This window comes from Cydia fagiglandana, chromosome 17, assembly GCF_963556715.1.
Source record: "Cydia fagiglandana chromosome 17, ilCydFagi1.1, whole genome shotgun sequence".
NCBI classification, from domain to species: domain Eukaryota; kingdom Metazoa; phylum Arthropoda; class Insecta; order Lepidoptera; family Tortricidae; genus Cydia; species Cydia fagiglandana.
The window spans coordinates 3,593,937-3,611,464 of record NC_085948.1 but is presented as its reverse complement, the minus strand read 5'-3'; the positions used below and the strand labels follow the sequence as shown (position 1 = coordinate 3,611,464).

General features: G+C 40.9%; 2 protein-coding genes across 2 annotated transcripts; one reads left to right on the top strand and one right to left on the bottom strand.

Annotated features, from left to right (window-relative positions):
• Positions 1-244: 244 nt before the first annotated feature.
• On the top strand, positions 245-13,188 carry LOC134673000 (uncharacterized). The gene is made up of 9 exons (XM_063530960.1): positions 245-379; positions 1,668-1,799; positions 3,146-3,271; positions 3,907-4,079; positions 4,674-4,836; positions 10,124-10,197; positions 11,306-11,480; positions 11,889-12,150; positions 12,961-13,188. The coding sequence occupies exons 1-9, from the start codon at positions 323-325 to the stop codon at positions 13,089-13,091; spliced, it is 1,293 nt and encodes a 430-aa protein (XP_063387030.1). The 5' UTR covers positions 245-322; the 3' UTR covers positions 13,092-13,188.
• On the bottom strand, positions 13,106-15,739 carry LOC134672947 (TBC1 domain family member 31). The gene has a single exon (XM_063530898.1). It carries the CDS (start codon positions 15,629-15,631, stop codon positions 13,232-13,234), a length of 2,400 nt encoding a protein of 799 aa, XP_063386968.1. The 5' UTR covers positions 15,632-15,739; the 3' UTR covers positions 13,106-13,231.
• Positions 15,740-17,528: the final 1,789 nt, after the last annotated feature.

The window sequence follows — 17,528 nt, the reverse complement described above, 5'->3', positions numbered from 1 at the left end:
GCACCGTGTGCAAGCACTATTAAAATTGGATAACTTCAATCTAATTTCCCTTTTTTCAACCCCTAACTTGTATAACACCTTAAGTTATATTTAATTATATACGGATGATATTAAGACTAAAATTTACTATAAACGATATAATATGATATGCCTGAAAAAAGTTGCCAGAGAAAAAAAACGAAACGATGTGTCTGTACCTCGTCTGTACCTATTAATAAAAAGAGGGTAGTTTCAAAATAAATGTTAAATAAACGCATAATGTTGTCAGTCTATGTTTTAGGTAGTGATTGTGATCGTGTAATATTTAATAAATTAAAGTTTAATGTTGGATTGGTTGTTAGAAGTAATTAAACAAAACATCACGATGTGTCCCACAACGGTAAGTTATTTTTATTAAATATTCTTACTAATATTCTAATTTCTTAATTAATTTGTAATCAATGTGGTTAGGAATGCAGGCCATAAAACATTCTCCGTTTTCACGTAAGTATCTAAATAAGGAGTCGAGTGTGAATTTCGGTTCAATTTCTTAAATAAAAAAGGACTGATTGAGTAACGTGGTAAATGAGTCAACAAAAATGAAAAATTGTATGGAAAAATCGTATTGATCGAATCGTATCGATTGCTCTTTCAATAATATTAGGTACTTACTTATTTTAGCTACATGTCTTTTTAGTATAGTTTAATTGCAATTGGCTTACTCTTAGGGTATTGCCCTATAGTACGTTTTAGCATTAGAAATAAGGTAAACAATCTTGATGTGTCTTTTGATTGAAAAAACACATTTTAAAAATAAGTTACGGCAAATATGTAACAATTATGAATCTAATACGATCATTTATATTCTTCTGCTTTCATAAGTAATAGTTACTGATTTTTAAACAGCGTTTTTCAATTAAAAGACATGTTAAGATCGCTTACCTTCTTTCAAGTCCTTTCTAATGCTAAAAAAAGCGAACTATAGGTATGCGTCTACACTTCTACAGAATCTGGGCTAGGTATAACCGCGAAAATCGAAGTTCGCAAATAGCGGGCATTTTTTTTTCTCGGTCACTCTAATTACGCCTTCATTGGAGTAAAAGAGAAAGATCCCCGCAATTTGCGTATTTCGGTTTTCGCGGTAGCCCCGCTGTTCGAGGGTGTCTAATTGTCTATTTGCTGCAGTTGACTAAGGGTCGGTTGCACCAAACTGTTCGTATCGTTAAAGAGTTCGCTAAATTTTTATGTATATGAAACTTTCCTCATAGGAAAGCGCCGGGGCGCGCCGGCTGACGTTGATCAGTCTGTCAAATGTGGTTGGTGCAACTGGCCCTAAGTATTACTACACAGTAAACGAGTTCTTTGATGAATAAAAATACCTATACAAATACATAACTGACATTATTATTATTATAAATTTATTGTTTTAATTTTAATTTATTGTAATTTTTATTGTACGGACTTGATTTGCTATTGTATTTTTTTTTTTTTTGAATTGATATCTAATTGAAATTTTTATATACCTACTATGAAATCATTAATTGTAATTCACTTGAATCTCATTGTAAATTGTAAATACTAACCCATGTTGACAGTGTATGATCAGTACCAATAAATCTATCTATCTATCTATACCTAAATCATTTAGATCTACGTATTTGTATAAAACTCGAATTCTTCGAGCACAGGAAGCGTACACGGACGTGGTGGAGTTATGCGCGCTGCTGCAATGCCTTGGGTTCAGCGTGAAGTCGCTCAATACCAGCGACGGCAATGTGAGTCAGGAGACTGGAGCCAGGACCGTCGTCATCAATTGCCAGGTATGTTTGAAGAGTTAAGAGCCAACAGGAGTGGTGATTTCTCCATACAAACGTACTCGACTGTTTCCTCCGTGGGTTTTGATGCTAGAGCAATGATTTTTTCAACACAAATAAATATTGTCAATATCTGTGTCGGACCGTTTTGCTTTTTTGATTTTTTTGTTTTTTAAGGCGCTAGAGCCCATAAAAATCCATCCATCCATCCACCATCCATCCATCGCTCCATCGTAGGCCACGTCTACGCCTCGGTTAGTCTGTGGCCATGAGTAAGCCCATTCATAATTAAAAACAAGTGCGAGTCGGACTCGCGCACGAAGGGTTCCGTACCATAAAGCAAAAAAAAAAAAACTGAAAAAATGCAAAATGAAAACGGTCACCCATCCAAGTACTGATCACGCCCGACGTTGCTTAACTTTGGTCAAAAATCACGTTTGCTGTATGGGAGCCCCACTTAAATCTTTATTTTATTCTGTTTTTAGTATTTGTTATAGTTATAGCGGCAACAGAAATACATCATCTGTGAAAATTTCAACTTTCTAGCTATCACGGTTCGTGAGATACAGCCTGGTGACAGACAGACGGACAGACGGACGGACGGACGGACGGACGGACGGACGGACGGACAGCGAAGTCTTAGTAATAGGGTCCCGTTTTACCCTTTGGGTACGGAACCCTAAAAAATGGCCTTATTGACTATGCCGCAATGAGAGGCGTGGTATTCAAAACTGATATCAATTAGCCAAAAAAGCAAACGGTCCGACACAGATAATTTTATAATCATTTAGATTTCCAAATTTGGTTACGATTGGTTAAGATTTGGAGGAGGAAACAGTCGAGTACGAAACCTCGATTTTCTAGATTTTTACGCAGGATTTGTCGCCTTGTCCGTCCTTGTCTTAAATATTTAAATCTCAGCTCCTGTTTCGTCTTAACCTGCGAATACATGTGAAGGGGAAAACTGGGTTAGGTTTGTTTGAAGCAATGGTAAAGCGTATAGCCCCAGCCGAGCGGTAAAGCCCTTAACGCATTGCGAGTTATGGCTGCAGAGTACAAACAGCAAGCAACACTCTTAACTGTCCATCGGTGAACCTTAAATGCCTTTTGTAATAATAATAAGGCCCACCGATGGACAGTTAACAGCGTGGGCGATGGTTTATTTATAGCATGGGGTGAACCGATGATCCGAAATTCCCAAGTATTTCAGAATGTCCCATCAGGTTCTAGTAATATTCTGGTCATACCCAGATTGGGACATGTAATAACATTTTCCAGAAACCTCAGAATCTCTGCTCTCTGATATTCTAGGATTTCTAGGTAACATTATTGACAGATTATCCTAATTGCAGGCTTCTGGGCTGCATGTGGTGCTGGAAAGCGGGAGTTCCTCATGCTCGTGTCCACCTGAAGCCAGCCAGCAAAACAGTGGCGTGTGGCACGTGTCTGGTATAGCAGGCGGCCAACGACTCGACAAGGTGAGCCAGCAGGATTCAGATGCATTGGCTTCTGGGCTGTATGTGGTGCTGGAGAGCGGGAGTTCCTCATGTTCGTGTCCACCTGAAGCCAGCCAGCAAAACAGTGGCGTGTGGCACGTGTCTGGTATAGCAGGCGGCCAACGACTCGACAAGGTGAGCCAGCAGGATTCAGATGCATTGGCTTCTGGGCTGTATGTGGTGCTGGAAAGCGGGAGTTCCTCATGCTCGTGTCCACCTGAAGCCAGCCAGCAAAACAGTGGCGTGTGGCACGTGTCTGGTATAGCAGGCGGCCAACGACTCGACAAGGTGAGCCAGCAGGATTCAGATGCATTGGCTTCTGGGCTGTATGTGGTGCTGGAGAGCGGGAGTTCCTCATGTTCGTGTCCACCTGAAGCCAGCCAGCAAAACAGTGGCGTATGGCACGTGTCTGGTATAGCAGGCGGTCAACGGCTAGACAAGGTGAGCTGGCTTCTGGTGGTGATCGGGTGGCAAGGATCTAAACTAGGATCACTTGGCGAGCCATATGCGGTCGGGCCGCAGGTTGAGTATCTCTGATTAAGATAATTTCATTGACCTCTGCTTTAAATGATCATGTTTAGCTGACGCTGATGACGTTTACCCTAAAATGATTCCAGGAGTTTGGCTGCTCGATCCTCGGCCAGCTCCCGAAGGCGCATCGCGAGCGTCTGTCCGCAGAGCTGCGCGTGATGATGCGCTGCATCAGGGAGAGCGGCGACATCGACGACAGGTCCAAGGAAAAGGCCAACAAGTCCGCCAGCATGATCGAGGTTAAGGTGTCTCCGGAGAGGTGAGACAAGGGAATTTGAACCTTCTGTACAGTTGTCAGATTCCATATTTAAGTGGTAGGGAGAGCGAAAACAAGGAGGCCATCAGGTTAGTCAAGTGTCGAAGTGAGATTGTAAAACTAATAATCATCATATCAACCAAAAGGCTAGCTCAATAATATGTCCATCCTTATCCAATGACTACGAGCGGGCGGACCATTCAGCTGTTCCCGCTCCTAGGCATAATGCAGTCGCTGTGGCCGAAATCGGTCAGGATGAGATCCCTCCTTATCCAACTGTTACCTGTTATCTTGACCATATCATTGATCTACTAAAATACTTTACTAGCGCTATAGTTCGTTTTTTAGAAAAAGGTAAACAATCTTGATGTCTTTTAAATGAAAAACAGGCTTTAAAAATAAGTCACGTCACGGCAAATATAATTATGAATCTACGAGTAATACGATCATTTATATTCCTCTGCTTTCATAAGTAATAGTTACTGATTTTTAAAAAGCATTTTTCAATTAAAAAGACTTGTCAACATCGCTTACCTTCTTTCTAATGCTAAAAATAACGAACTATAGCCAGAGATCACCAATTTCTTTCCATTCCAGACACAGTCTGCTAAAAGCGGAAACTCCAACCCGTTACCGATCCCTGGACACGCTGACTGCGGCGAGGGAGGCAGACCAGCAGTTGCCGACGCCTGGGTTGCTGCAGAAGAAACTTGTGCTCACCGACACGTCCGCTGATGACGTCACTACTGATAACAAAAAGGCAAAGTTTTTTAAATAATTTAGCAATCTTTTTAGGGTTCCGTACCCAAAGGGTAAAACGGGACCCTATTACTAAGACTCTGATGTCCGTCCGTCCGTCCGTCTGTCACCAGGCTGTATCTCACGAACCGTGATAGCTAGACAGTTGAAATTTTCACAGATGATGTATTTCTGTTGCCGCTATAACAAAAAATACTAAAAACAGAATAAAATAAAGATTTAAGTGGGGCTCCCATACAACAAACTTGATTTTTGACCGAAGTTAAGCAACGTCGGGCGGGGTCAGTACTTGGATGGGAGACCGTTTTTTTGTGCCTTTTTTACATTAGGGTACGGAACCCTTCGTGTGCGAGTCCGACTCGCACTTGCCCGGTTTTTTTACATCACTATTTTGCATTTCATGGGCCTATAAATCCCGGACTGTTGATAGGTTTGCGTGGGGATGTAGATCCAACACATAGAGGCCCTTTAGAGAGCTTTAATGTCTTTTAGAACGCCTGCTGGAACCCTTTCACAGGCGCAACAATAGACACCCATGAACCTGTTAAAGGAGTTTTAATAACTGAGGTATTCAAACTATTTAGGTACTTATGACTTGCATAGTAAACTCGAAGAAATAATCTGTCATGTATATTATGTCAATGTCGTATGTGGAAAATAAAATAACGTTTCGTATATGTGCTATATTTTAATTAATCTTCTCGTAGTGATATAAATCTCCAAAACTGTGTCCACGGCGGACTCCACAGACGCTCTGCTTACACGCATGTGTTAAACAACATCAGGTTATCCGGTCCCACCTACGAAAATGGAGAATATCGCTAAAATACAAATTGGTTTGTTGGAAGGGAAGTTAAATTGGGATACTTGGAAATACAAAGCTGTAAGTCTACTACGAACCGTCCCGCACGCGCTGGAAGTAGTGGAAGGCTCGTTCAAAAAACCCACAGAACCCGAAAATCAGACAGATGTAAATGCAGTGACCACGTACAAGACAGAACTAGCGCGTTTTGTAAAAGCTGACGCGACTGCACTGCTGATCGTAACAACCAATATGAAGGAAGAGACACTACGAAAGGTCATGAGGTACACGAATGCAAGAGACGTATGGCTTGAGCTACATAGACTGTTCGACGGCACGGACGAAGACAAGTCTTACAATCTATGTATGAGCTTTTTTGGCTTTAAAAAAGATCCGGCAGATGACATAGCTACACACATGTCAAAATTGAAAAATATTTGGACGCAGCTTAATCAGGAAATAAGTAAGGACAAAACCAGTGAGCTTCCAGAACTGCTACTCCTATGCAAGATTCTCGATACGCTTGACGAAACCTACTTTTCCTTCAGAAGCAGCTGGCTGTTATTGCCTAAATCTGAGCGAACTATCGAAAGCCTTACAAGCCATTTATGTGCATTTGAACGAGCTCTTCAGAGTAACAACGTACTTCAACAGGAAGCTCTCGTTTCAAATTCCGGCACTACGTCTACTGCAGAGAAGAAGGACAGAAAGTTGAAATGCAACTACTGCCAAGCTATCGGCCATCGAGTGAGAAACTGTCAGAAGTGGATCAAAGACGGCAAGCCTCCGAAAAGCAGTAATCCGCAAGCAACACCTTCCTCCTCTAAATCTGCAAACATGATCCTGTTGTCTATCGATAGCACAGAAGTATTTTCAACCGTTCCCGACATCGAAAACTGGTACGTGGATAACGGCGCCACGAGCCACGTGACAAACCGGGCTGATTTATTCCAAACCTTCAAATGCTTTGACAATATCCACACTGTAACAACGGCTGATGGCAAATCGATTCGTGCTAAAGGCAAAGGTTCAGTTATTATCGAAGCTAATGTAAGAGGGAAGCTACAACGAGCAACCCTTCAAGATGTTTGGTACGTTCCAGCCATTGCGAAGAATTTATTCTCAGTACTAGCACTCCACGACAGAATTCCGAACAGCAAATTCGTATCGACGACAAAAGAATGCACCGTCTATGTCAACGGCGAAGCGTGCTTAATAGGAAGACGTGAGAAAGAAGGTGGATTGTACAAATTAGATGTAAAAGTTGTACATCCTGAGAACCCCGCTGAAGTCTTTGCAACGTCCAATACTATGCAACTATACCACGAGAGGTTCGCACACCAAAACAAGAGGCACGTGAGGGCTGCAGTCAAGCGCGAACTAGACATAGATCTTCCTCTTGACAAGGAGTTGTGCGAGGGCTGCATATATGGGAAAGCTCACAGACTTAAATTCGGTACGAGAACTCGAGCTACCGCGCCAGGAGAACTCATACACACCGACGTTTGCGGACCGTTTCAACCAAGCTTTTCAAAACTCCAGTACTACGTGTTGTTCAAAGACGACTATACAGGCTATCGTATGGTATACTTCCTAAGATACAAGTCAGAGGTTAAGGATAAGCTCGCCTTAATGCTAGCTCAGACGAAGAATGAAGGACATACCGTAAAATGCCTGCTCAGCGACAACGGTGGTGAATTTGACAACAAGTCCATTAGAGATATACTAGACTCCCATGGAATTCGACAACGACTGGTAATGCCTTACACACCAGAGCAGAACGGTGTAAGCGAACGTGAAAATCGCACATTGGTTGAAACAGCGAGATCCATGATGTACGCGCACGAATCTATGCCACAAGAACTTTGGGCAGAACTGATAAACACGGCCGCGTACATTCTCAATAGAACAGGTCCGACAAACAACAAAGACAAGTCACCGTACGAACTTTGGACTGAAAAAAAACCGACTGTCAAACATCTGCGTATCATAGGATGCAATGCATTCGTCCACGTTCCAAAGCAGAAACGGAAGAAGATGAACAAAAAAGCCATAAAAGGACGACTTGTCGGCTACGATGAAGATGGCTACCGGGTATGGATTACTGACGGAAAAAGTAACAAGCTCGTCCGTTCACGTGATGTCACTTTCGACGAAAGACCGCTTCCTAACAATGATGTTCACCCAGCTTGTGTAAACAACGACACAAATACGAGGGAGTACACAATAAGACTGCCGATGGGTAACCACAACATCAACGAGGAACCGGTTCCACTTCCCGAAGAGCATCATAATCCATTACCAGACGAACCCGAGGGAGACTTCGAAGATGCTGTCTCTAGCGATCATGAACTTGACCTTGAGGGAGAAAATTTGGAACCCGAACCAGTCCAAGAAGATCAAGTACATGTACCCGAGCTCGAACCTCACGATGATATTGAAGCAGTCGACTACGACGCCGAACCGCCGCGTTACAATTTGCGCAATCGCAACGAAATACGACAACCTGAAAGACATAATGACTACGTATGTATTACAGAAACGTACCCGTCGAATTTCGCTGATGCCATGGATCGTAATGACAGTGAAGAATGGCGAAAAGCGATGCACAGTGAAATGCAGTCACTGAAGGATCTCAACGTGTGGACGGCATGTGATCTACCGAAAGGGAGAAAAGCGCTTCCTTGCAAATGGGTCCTGCGAACAAAAAGGAACCCAGACGGCTCTATCGACAAATACAAAGCACGGCTAGTTGTGAAGGGCTTCAGACAAAGAAAAGGAATCGACTACGATCAGACCTTCAGTCCTGTCACACGCCTAGCGACTGTCAGAGCATTATTGAGTGTCAGCGCTCAAGAGCACATGCATTTAGTACAATTTGATGTTGCTACTGCGTTCCTCAACGGAAAGCTTGAAGAGGAAATATACATGCAACAACCCGAAGGCTTTAGCGACGGAACGCCTAAGGTCTGGAAGCTTAACAGAAGCTTATACGGCTTAAAACAGGCTCCAAGATGTTGGAACTCGTGTTTTGAAAGCATTTTACTTGATATGGGCTTCAAGCAATGCGAGGCTGATTGTTGTCTATACAGTAAAGAAACAAACGGCAAGAAACTACTGATCACGTTGTACGTCGATGACGGATTAGTGGCCGCAAGTGATGAAGACTTAGCGCAATCGTTTCTTAATGATTTACGGAAACGTTTGAAGATTACGACAAAGCCCGCATCGTATTACCTGGGGCTACAAATCGAAAGAGAGAAGGATGGCTCTGTCTTCATTAATCAAGAAGCCTATGCAAAGAAAATTCTGGAGCGTTTTGGGATGACAGAATGCAACCCTGTCACGACACCCATCGAGAAGGAAACCACGACTATTCAGTCAGGGAAAGTCGAATCCGAAAGTGTGAAGTACCCGTACAGAGAAGCCGTCGGTGCTTTAGCTTATTTAATGGTCGGAACACGTCCTGACATTGCATTTGCAGTGGGTGTTGCCTCCCGAAAATTAGAATCCCCCTCCAAGGAAGACTGGCTTGGTGTAAAAAGGATTTTGCGTTACATCAAAGGAACGTCTGCCTATGGAATTAGGTATGGACAGAATAAACCAGGAATACTCGAAGCATTCAGCGATGCTGACCATGGAGGTGACCGAGAGACCAGCCGATCTACTACAGGCGTGGCTTGTCGCTATGCAGGAGGTGTAATATCTTGGCTTAGTCAACGACAAGCGTCGGTTGCTATCTCTACTACCGAAGCAGAACTGGTAGCAGCCAGTGAAGCAGCCAGAGAGCTGGTATGGCTGACCAGAGTAATGCAGGAGTTAACTGAACTCAAACATATTCCTGCACTATATGTTGACAACGAAGCAGCAGTTCGCTTGGCACATAACCCAGAGTTTCACAAGCGAACTAAGCACATTCGTATTCGACATTTCTACGTTCGAGAGCAAGTTGCTGAAGGTGCAATGGAAGTCAAGAGAATTGGCACTGCAGATCAGCCAGCTGATATTCTAACCAAAGGACTACCGCGGCCAAGATTCTCTTTCCTTTGCCATGCCCTTGGAATAGTATTGAATAAGGGAAAGTGTTAAAGGAGTTTTAATAACTGAGGTATTCAAACTATTTAGGTACTTATGACTTGCATAGTAAACTCGAAGAAATAATCTGTCATGTATATTATGTCAATGTCGTATGTGGAAAATAAAATAACGTTTCGTATATGTGCTATATTTTAATTAATCTTCTCGTAGTGATATAAATCTCCAAAACTGTGTCCACGGCGGACTCCACAGACGCTCTGCTTACACGCATGTGTTAAACAACATCAGAACCGGCCTCTGCAGGCATTGGGACTATTGTAGAAAAAGTGAACAGTATACCGGTCTATGGATTCAAATTTGAGTGGACAAGGATTATTGCTAAGACGTCCGGACATTGGTATTATTCTTACTTTACCTATATTATATGTCCCTACTTTGTTATTTCCAGTTGATGTGCCGAAGGCAAAGCACCTACACGTTGTCACCTCCGGGCAGTGTCAAAATTCGCAACAAGACGTCTAGGTGAGGCAATTCTTTAACACATTCAACACCAAGAACCCGACTGTCGGGTACACTGTTCGTAGCGACTACGCGCTACATACGGCGAAACCGTGGCTACGCGCTACGAGCGTAACCCGTAGCACTTAGTGGTAATGAATGTGTTAACATTTGACGACCGGTCTAGCCTACTGGGTAGTGAAGCCGATGGTCCCGGGTTCGAATCTTGGTAAGGGCATTTATTTGTATGATGATACAGATATTTGTTCCTGAGTCATGGTTGTTTTCTATGTATTTAAGTATTTATATATTATATATATCGTTCACTGAGTACCCACAACACAAGCCTTCTTGAGCTTACTGTGGGGCTTAGTCAATTTGTGTAAAAATGTCCTATAATATTTATTTATTTATTTATTTATATATACCTACCTACAGTACCTACTACGGGAAGGGTTAAGTGACTATGATTTGTGTCATTCTTAACCAAAAGGGTACTTATTGTCGGTTATCAATAAGGCGCTATTTCCGCATAGCTTCAATTAGTATAATCAAACTTATCGACAACCGACAATGTGTTACCTTTTGGTTGAAAACGTCACATTTTTGCAGTCTATGTGGGTATTTTATTTTACCTACATACATAGACTGCAAATTTTAGTCTATAGATGGTCAAGCAAATCTTGTCAGTAGAAAAAGGCGCGAAATTCGAAATTTCTATGAGACGATATCCCTTCGCGCCTACATTTTTCAAATTTGCCGCCTTTTTCTACTGACAGGATCTGCTTGACCAACTATATATATCATATTTTAGTCTATGCGGAGCAAAACCTTAGACAGACAGACATGGCGAAATTATAAGGGTTCCTAGTTGACTACGGAACCCTAAAAACAATTATATAACAATGATATCAGATTCCGAGCACACACGGCCGGCCGCCCAGTGCTCAGCGAATCCAAACATACAAAGTAGATAGTTTGATGTATTCAAAAGATACTTAAATACAAAATACAGTATAGCGGCCCCATTTTTAAATATCTTTCGTTAAATTTAAATAATCGCGATTATTTAGCTGTGGCGCTAGTGTGCACGTAGGGCTCTAAATCTATTTTCTTACACGTAATTTTTCAGCCCCCTCCAGCAGCCCCGAAGCGTGGTACTCGAGAGCCTGATAGCAGCTGAGAAGGCAGCCGAGGGTCTCCGCCAGCATCTGGCCACAATTATCAAACAATTCTCTGACGAGGGGAAGGATGATTCTTCCATGTCCTCACTGGTGCTCGATGTCTCCAAGATATCCGTATTGAAGGTCAGTTCGAATCTTTGAATAAAACAACAATACCTATACTCGGGCATACTCACTTTCCCAGTAGAAAAAGGCGCAAAATTCAAACTGTCTATGGGAGACCAACCCTTCTTAATTTTTTTAATTTGCGCCTTTTCCGATTGATAAAGTGGTTATGCCAGAGTATATTTAATACACTCCGAGCGACTATGACTTTTCTGTAACCTTATCAATTATCAGTATCACCATGCCATGAATCAATGTGGGCCGCCGGCGGCTGACTTGGCCTGTCGGTAAAAGATACTAAGGGCCACTTGCACCATCCCACTGGCCCGGGGTTAACCGGTTAAACCTGGAGTTACCATTGTTACCAGTACAATTGGAGACTGGGTTAACGATTTAAAATTTGTCATACTAACCCTTTACTTTCAGGGCTCAGAACCAATGAAAACCCAGTTCGCGTCAAGCCCCAACCTCTCCGGCCTAGGCACTGTATATGAAGACATGAAGAAGAATAAACTATTGAGAATAGAAAGTGCGTCCACTTCGAACCTGGTGCCAAAGAAACAGACGCCCAACAAAGATGGCGGGGTGGCTTCCAAACTTAAACGCATCTCACCTAACTTCTTCAAGAAGAATAGTAGCGTCAAGAACGACAAATTGAAACCGCAGGAAAAGAATAGTAAATTAAATAGTAAGAATTTTTTTACAAATATAGCTGGTCAAGCAAATCTTGTCAGTAAAAAATGTAGGTGCAAAAGGATATCGTCTCACAGAAAATTTGAATTTCGCGCCTTTTTCTACTGACAAGATTTGTTTGACCATCTTCATATATGTATGTTCAGGCATAGAGGAACAAGTAAGCATAAAGTGCACGCTCTATACATCAGTATTGTTACCAAAACGTCTATTAGGGTTCCGTACCCAAAGGGTAAAACGGGACCCTATTACTAAGACTTCGCTGTCCGTCCGTCCGTCTGTCTGTCACCAGGCTGTATCTCACGAACCGTGATAGCTAGACAGTTGAAATTTTCACAGATGATGTATTTCTGTTGCCGCTATAACAACAAATACTAAAAACAGAATAAAATAAATATTTAAATGGGGCTCCCATACAACAAACGTGATTTTTGACCAAAGTTAAGCAACGTCGGGAGTGGTCAGTACTTGGATTGGTGACCGTTTTTTTTTGCTTTTTTTTTGTTTTTTTTTTATTATGGTACGGAACCCTTCGTGCGCGAGTCCGACTCGCACTTGCCCGGTTTTTATTTGTAGTGGACATCTAGCGTCAAGTAGCGGAATTATCAGGACTGTTACTTTATTAACAGGTTTGAATAGTGTACCGGAGCTTTATTATATATTCCATTAAAACAGGTTCTACAATCTTAATATACACTGCACAATATTGATCCTTATGAGGCTATTGTTTAAATTACTATGATGAATAACCCTTGTGCAGTTCACTTGCATAACCAAGACTATAGACAATTTTTTATTTTTCCAGACATCTTCAAGCCAAAGCCAGTGACTCCTAAACTGAAATCAGAATCAAGCCCAAACCTAAGTGCATCAACAAAGAAGAGATTTAGCCACATCAAATCCACCATACCCCGACCTACGCCAAAAAAGGAATAACATTTAAAGAAATATTTAAAATGCTTTTAAAAATTTATTTATTTAACTAAAATTGGATAGCAGTCTCTTTTATTAAATATATTAACTAAACTAATAACAGTGTTTCATTATACCTAACAGACTAGAGCTGGTACGGATTGCTAGGTATCAGATTCACTCCCACTTTTCAACAACATTTCAACTACTTTTTCTAACTCATCACCAGTCCTCTTACCTTTACCTTTGGTCGCAAACTTACACACACCTTTATCTTTGGCTGTAGATTTTAATTTGTTTTTTAAATCAATCTTCGGCACTAAATATGTAGCATGTCTTTCTTTGAAAAGTTTTTTGTCTCCCATGTTGAGGCACGATTGCTTTTTCTTTGCGTGTTTTCCGACATATTTTGAACTGGTAAATAATTCTTCAGTATCGTCATCGTCATCACTCCGCGTTATTTTAGACTCGGAAGTTGATACAAATCTATTTTTAATTTCCTTTTCTTGAGTTCTAGTAGTCAAGTCTTTCAGTGTTAAATTTTCTGGTTTCTTAATTTTGTCCCTTTCTTTCTTTGCTAGTTTTAGGCAGATAGTGGCTTTGGGATAGCCAGTAAACTGCTGGTAGCACACACCTTTATCCAGTGGCACGAAACTGTTGAAGAATCTCCTAGGATGGATATCATCTGGAGTATCATTCAATAGCATGTAAGCTTTTTTCAGGAATGTTTTCTTATCTATTGGGTTTTGCATGTGGAAGAAATTCTCCAGTTGCTGTTGTGTTTTCAGTTTTTTTATAGCATTTTTCTGCACAATGTTGTATGAAACTACAGCCATTAGAATAAAGGATGGCTCATTGCTGAGGATGTGATCCCAGAGTATCAACCATTCTGTGCAGGTCAATACTTCACTGAAGGCGGTTTCTAATATCTTTAGAGCATAAACCTGGCTGTTGATTCCAACATCACAGTAATGTTTCAGTAGTTGTGGGTCATGTTCTCCTAGTACATTTTCAATCATTGCCAGTATGCTGAGTGGAGGGAAAGGAGCATATTCGAACCACAACTGACAGTGGTTTAGTAGAATTGTCGCCACACACTCAAACAACAGTAGAGGATCTTTTTGAAGAACTTTCACAAACGGGAAAACAAACCCTGGCAGGCATTTCATTACACCAAAAAGTGGACACCAGTGTGCAAGACATGAGAGTAAGCGTTTTAAGTTTTTCAGTGTGATTGAACTGTGGATTGTGAATTGTTTTTCAATGTCTTTGTAACTTGGATGGTTACCTTTTTCAATCAAAGCTGAATAAGCCACCTTGTTCATAGGGGTCTCTAGAAGAGACCTCCATATTACTGATCTGAATTTATCAGGATATTCTCCATACTGCATTAGAATCCTCCGAAGTCTGACACTGTCCATACAAACTCGCATCTTGTGTTCAACTTCAGCTCTCATGGTTAACTTAGCCTGTTCTTTGTACATAGGCTTGCTTTGTAACAGAGATTCTGTATTTGGGCTTGCCTGAGGCTGTTGTGGTTGATCCATTACATAGGAAGAGTTGTAAATATTAACCTCGCCCAGTTTCAATATGCAAAGAAAATATTTACCTGTTCGGCTTACAACGAATTTGCGTATACCTGATGACAATGGACTAACAGTCTGAAGTATTGTGAGAGATTCTAAATCCAGCAGGCGAAGTGCGCAGTCACTACCCAATATTCCTAAGATTTTATTTGCACCTCCATCAAACACTTGTGGTATAAAAGCAATATGCTGAGCTCCCGATATACCATATTTTGTTAGATCTATTGATTTCAAGGCTTTCCATGTATCCATGCTAAAAAGTATCAGTGTTCGGCTGATACCTGCCATTGCCATAGCTCTCCCATCCATTGTAAATGCAATATTTCTCATATTCTTTAAATCTGTTGGTATTATTTGTTTAACAGACCTCATGTTTTCATGTTTCCATATCTGTACTGTGTCATTTTGAAAACAGGCCACTAAGTAGTCGCTTACCGGTGTAAATAATATCTGTTGAATTTGGGCACCCAAGTATGTATTGAGGGTGAAATATTTGGTGTAGTGTGTCAGTTCCCAGAGTATGGCTTCCACGGGGCTCGCGGTCAGTAAGTTATTAAGCTTGTTATTTGAGAATGAGATATGCTTCACCGGAGCTGTGTGTCCAGTCAAAGTAAGAGAGATTTTTCCAGTTTCAACAGAAAGGAGCGAAATGTCGCATTTCTTTGTATTAGTCACTACTAGCTCGTCTGTTCTGTTTGGTATAAAATGGAGTGCCGTGCAAGGCCCGATATGGGGAAACTTCCAAAATTTGAGCTCGGTAAAGTCCAATATGAAGAGGTTTCCTACGGTGTCGGAACATGCGAGTTTCTCTTGAGAGTCGTCGAAGGCCCCCGTGGAGAATCGAATTCTACGGTTCTCACCGTTCGGATTTCGGACTGTATGGTGTAATTGTAAAATAACTCCATCCTTTGGTTTCGTTTTCAACTTAATATCATACTTATGCACATGACCGGGACCATCATGCCGATCGAATTCCATTTAAAACTAAAAACAAATTTGTTGCGTGAGAAGACCATAACAAGATAATTTTTTAAGCAATAACATACTAGTTTAGGCCGACTTATTTTCAAATTTAGTTCAAAATTTAAGTGGACTACTACAAACAAAACAATGTCAGTGTCAAATTATAAAATGTCAAACAAAGATGCGTTCACAATTACAATTTATCTTCGTACTAACGTAATTAAAAAAAATAATGATTGAATGTAATTTAAAATAAAATGCTGTTAAATATGTTGATATCTTATGCAGTTTATATTCCATCTGTCCGATAACAAATCTTGAAATTAATTGGCCTATCACTTATGATCCGTCCATTAACAATCACAGGCAACATTTCGTTTTAGAATTGGGACTTCCCGGAAATGGGCTGTGTCAATGTCAAGTTACATGGCAAGTTGTCATTTTGTCAAATGTTTAGCAATGTCCTTGTCTTGTCTTGAAAGCAGGAAAGTCATTCGAAAAAGGTTAGTTCTTGGTTCTTTTTTGTGATAAGCTTAGCAGATAATCTGAATAATTACATCAAAAACATGGTCCTACAATATACAAACCTCTCAATTTTGTGATCAAAAACATAAATTTTAGATTTAACCCGCGGCTTCTGTGACCGCGGATTCATTTTTTAGGTTAATTTTATATTGATTATAATCGTTTAAGTTATTTCAGGTCTCAGAACTTAATTGCAATCTTTTGTTTACCTGTGTGGCGTGTTAACACCTAGCTTAAACAGCTTACCTAAGCCTGGCAACACCACCCCCTACACACCGATCTTGTCAAATGTAGCTAGCACCGGCGTACACGCCGCTCTGTAATCTTTAGTTACATTAAATACTAAAACGTAATTTTATTATGTAAATTAAACAACTGTACCGCTATTCGGAACCTAATAATAATATTGAGAATGGCAACCCTGTTGTCGGTCGTATTGTCCTTTTCTAGCATATACGTCCCTCTCTCTCTCCCACACTCCCACCACACAGCAGTTTGCTTTTTGGCGGTTGTCGCAAAAACAAATTTCCAACTCATTGGCTTGCTGTTTTTCCATCTGGAAGGTCGTGAAGCTAAACTGCTGGTGAGTTTTTGAATTGTACCCCAGTTTAGCTGACTATATTGAAAAACAGTTTCTAACGGCTTTTGCCGTTCGAAATAAATATTTAAATTTAGTGTCCGTTAAACTATCTAGCAAATAAAACCGATCCGGAATAGTAATGTGTAAGTTTTCAAAGGCTGCCTGCGCGCACCGTGGCTATGCTAATGAAAATACTAAAACACATAATGGTAGAAAACACATCGAGATGGTAAAGCGTGCACTTGTCACCATTAAAATTTAATTAATATTATACCTACATTAAGTCTCTTCTGAGTCTTATTACTTATTACTTTAAATCTTTGTGTGTCTATAATAACTGTTGAAATTAGGTATAACACTTAAATGGTGATGTGTGGAGGCATATACCCTTCAGTTTTCAAGTGATTTGTGTTTTCGAATACGAAAGGATCGGATAGTTAATACGTGTTACGTAGAACCTACGTATTAAGGTAGAAGCTTATAGACGTGTAGGGTTTATCTGTCCAAGTATCTATCAGCAACTTGTCGGTTTATCCCGTTCCGGGATAAATATAATATTGCAAAATGAATTTTTTGGTAATAAACTTGCTGATAAATAATGTGTACCCGCTTAGGAGTCGACGAAGCCCCGCTTCGCGGGGCTTCTATTTCCGCTCTGAGGGACACAAGGTAACGAACAAACCTACATCGCAAGAATTGCATTTATTTTTGTGGAAAGTGAGTACTTTGGCAGTACGTAAACTTAAGTCTGACTAGATAAAGAGAGATATTAGCATGGCTCTGCGCAAGAATGACATGGAAATCCTT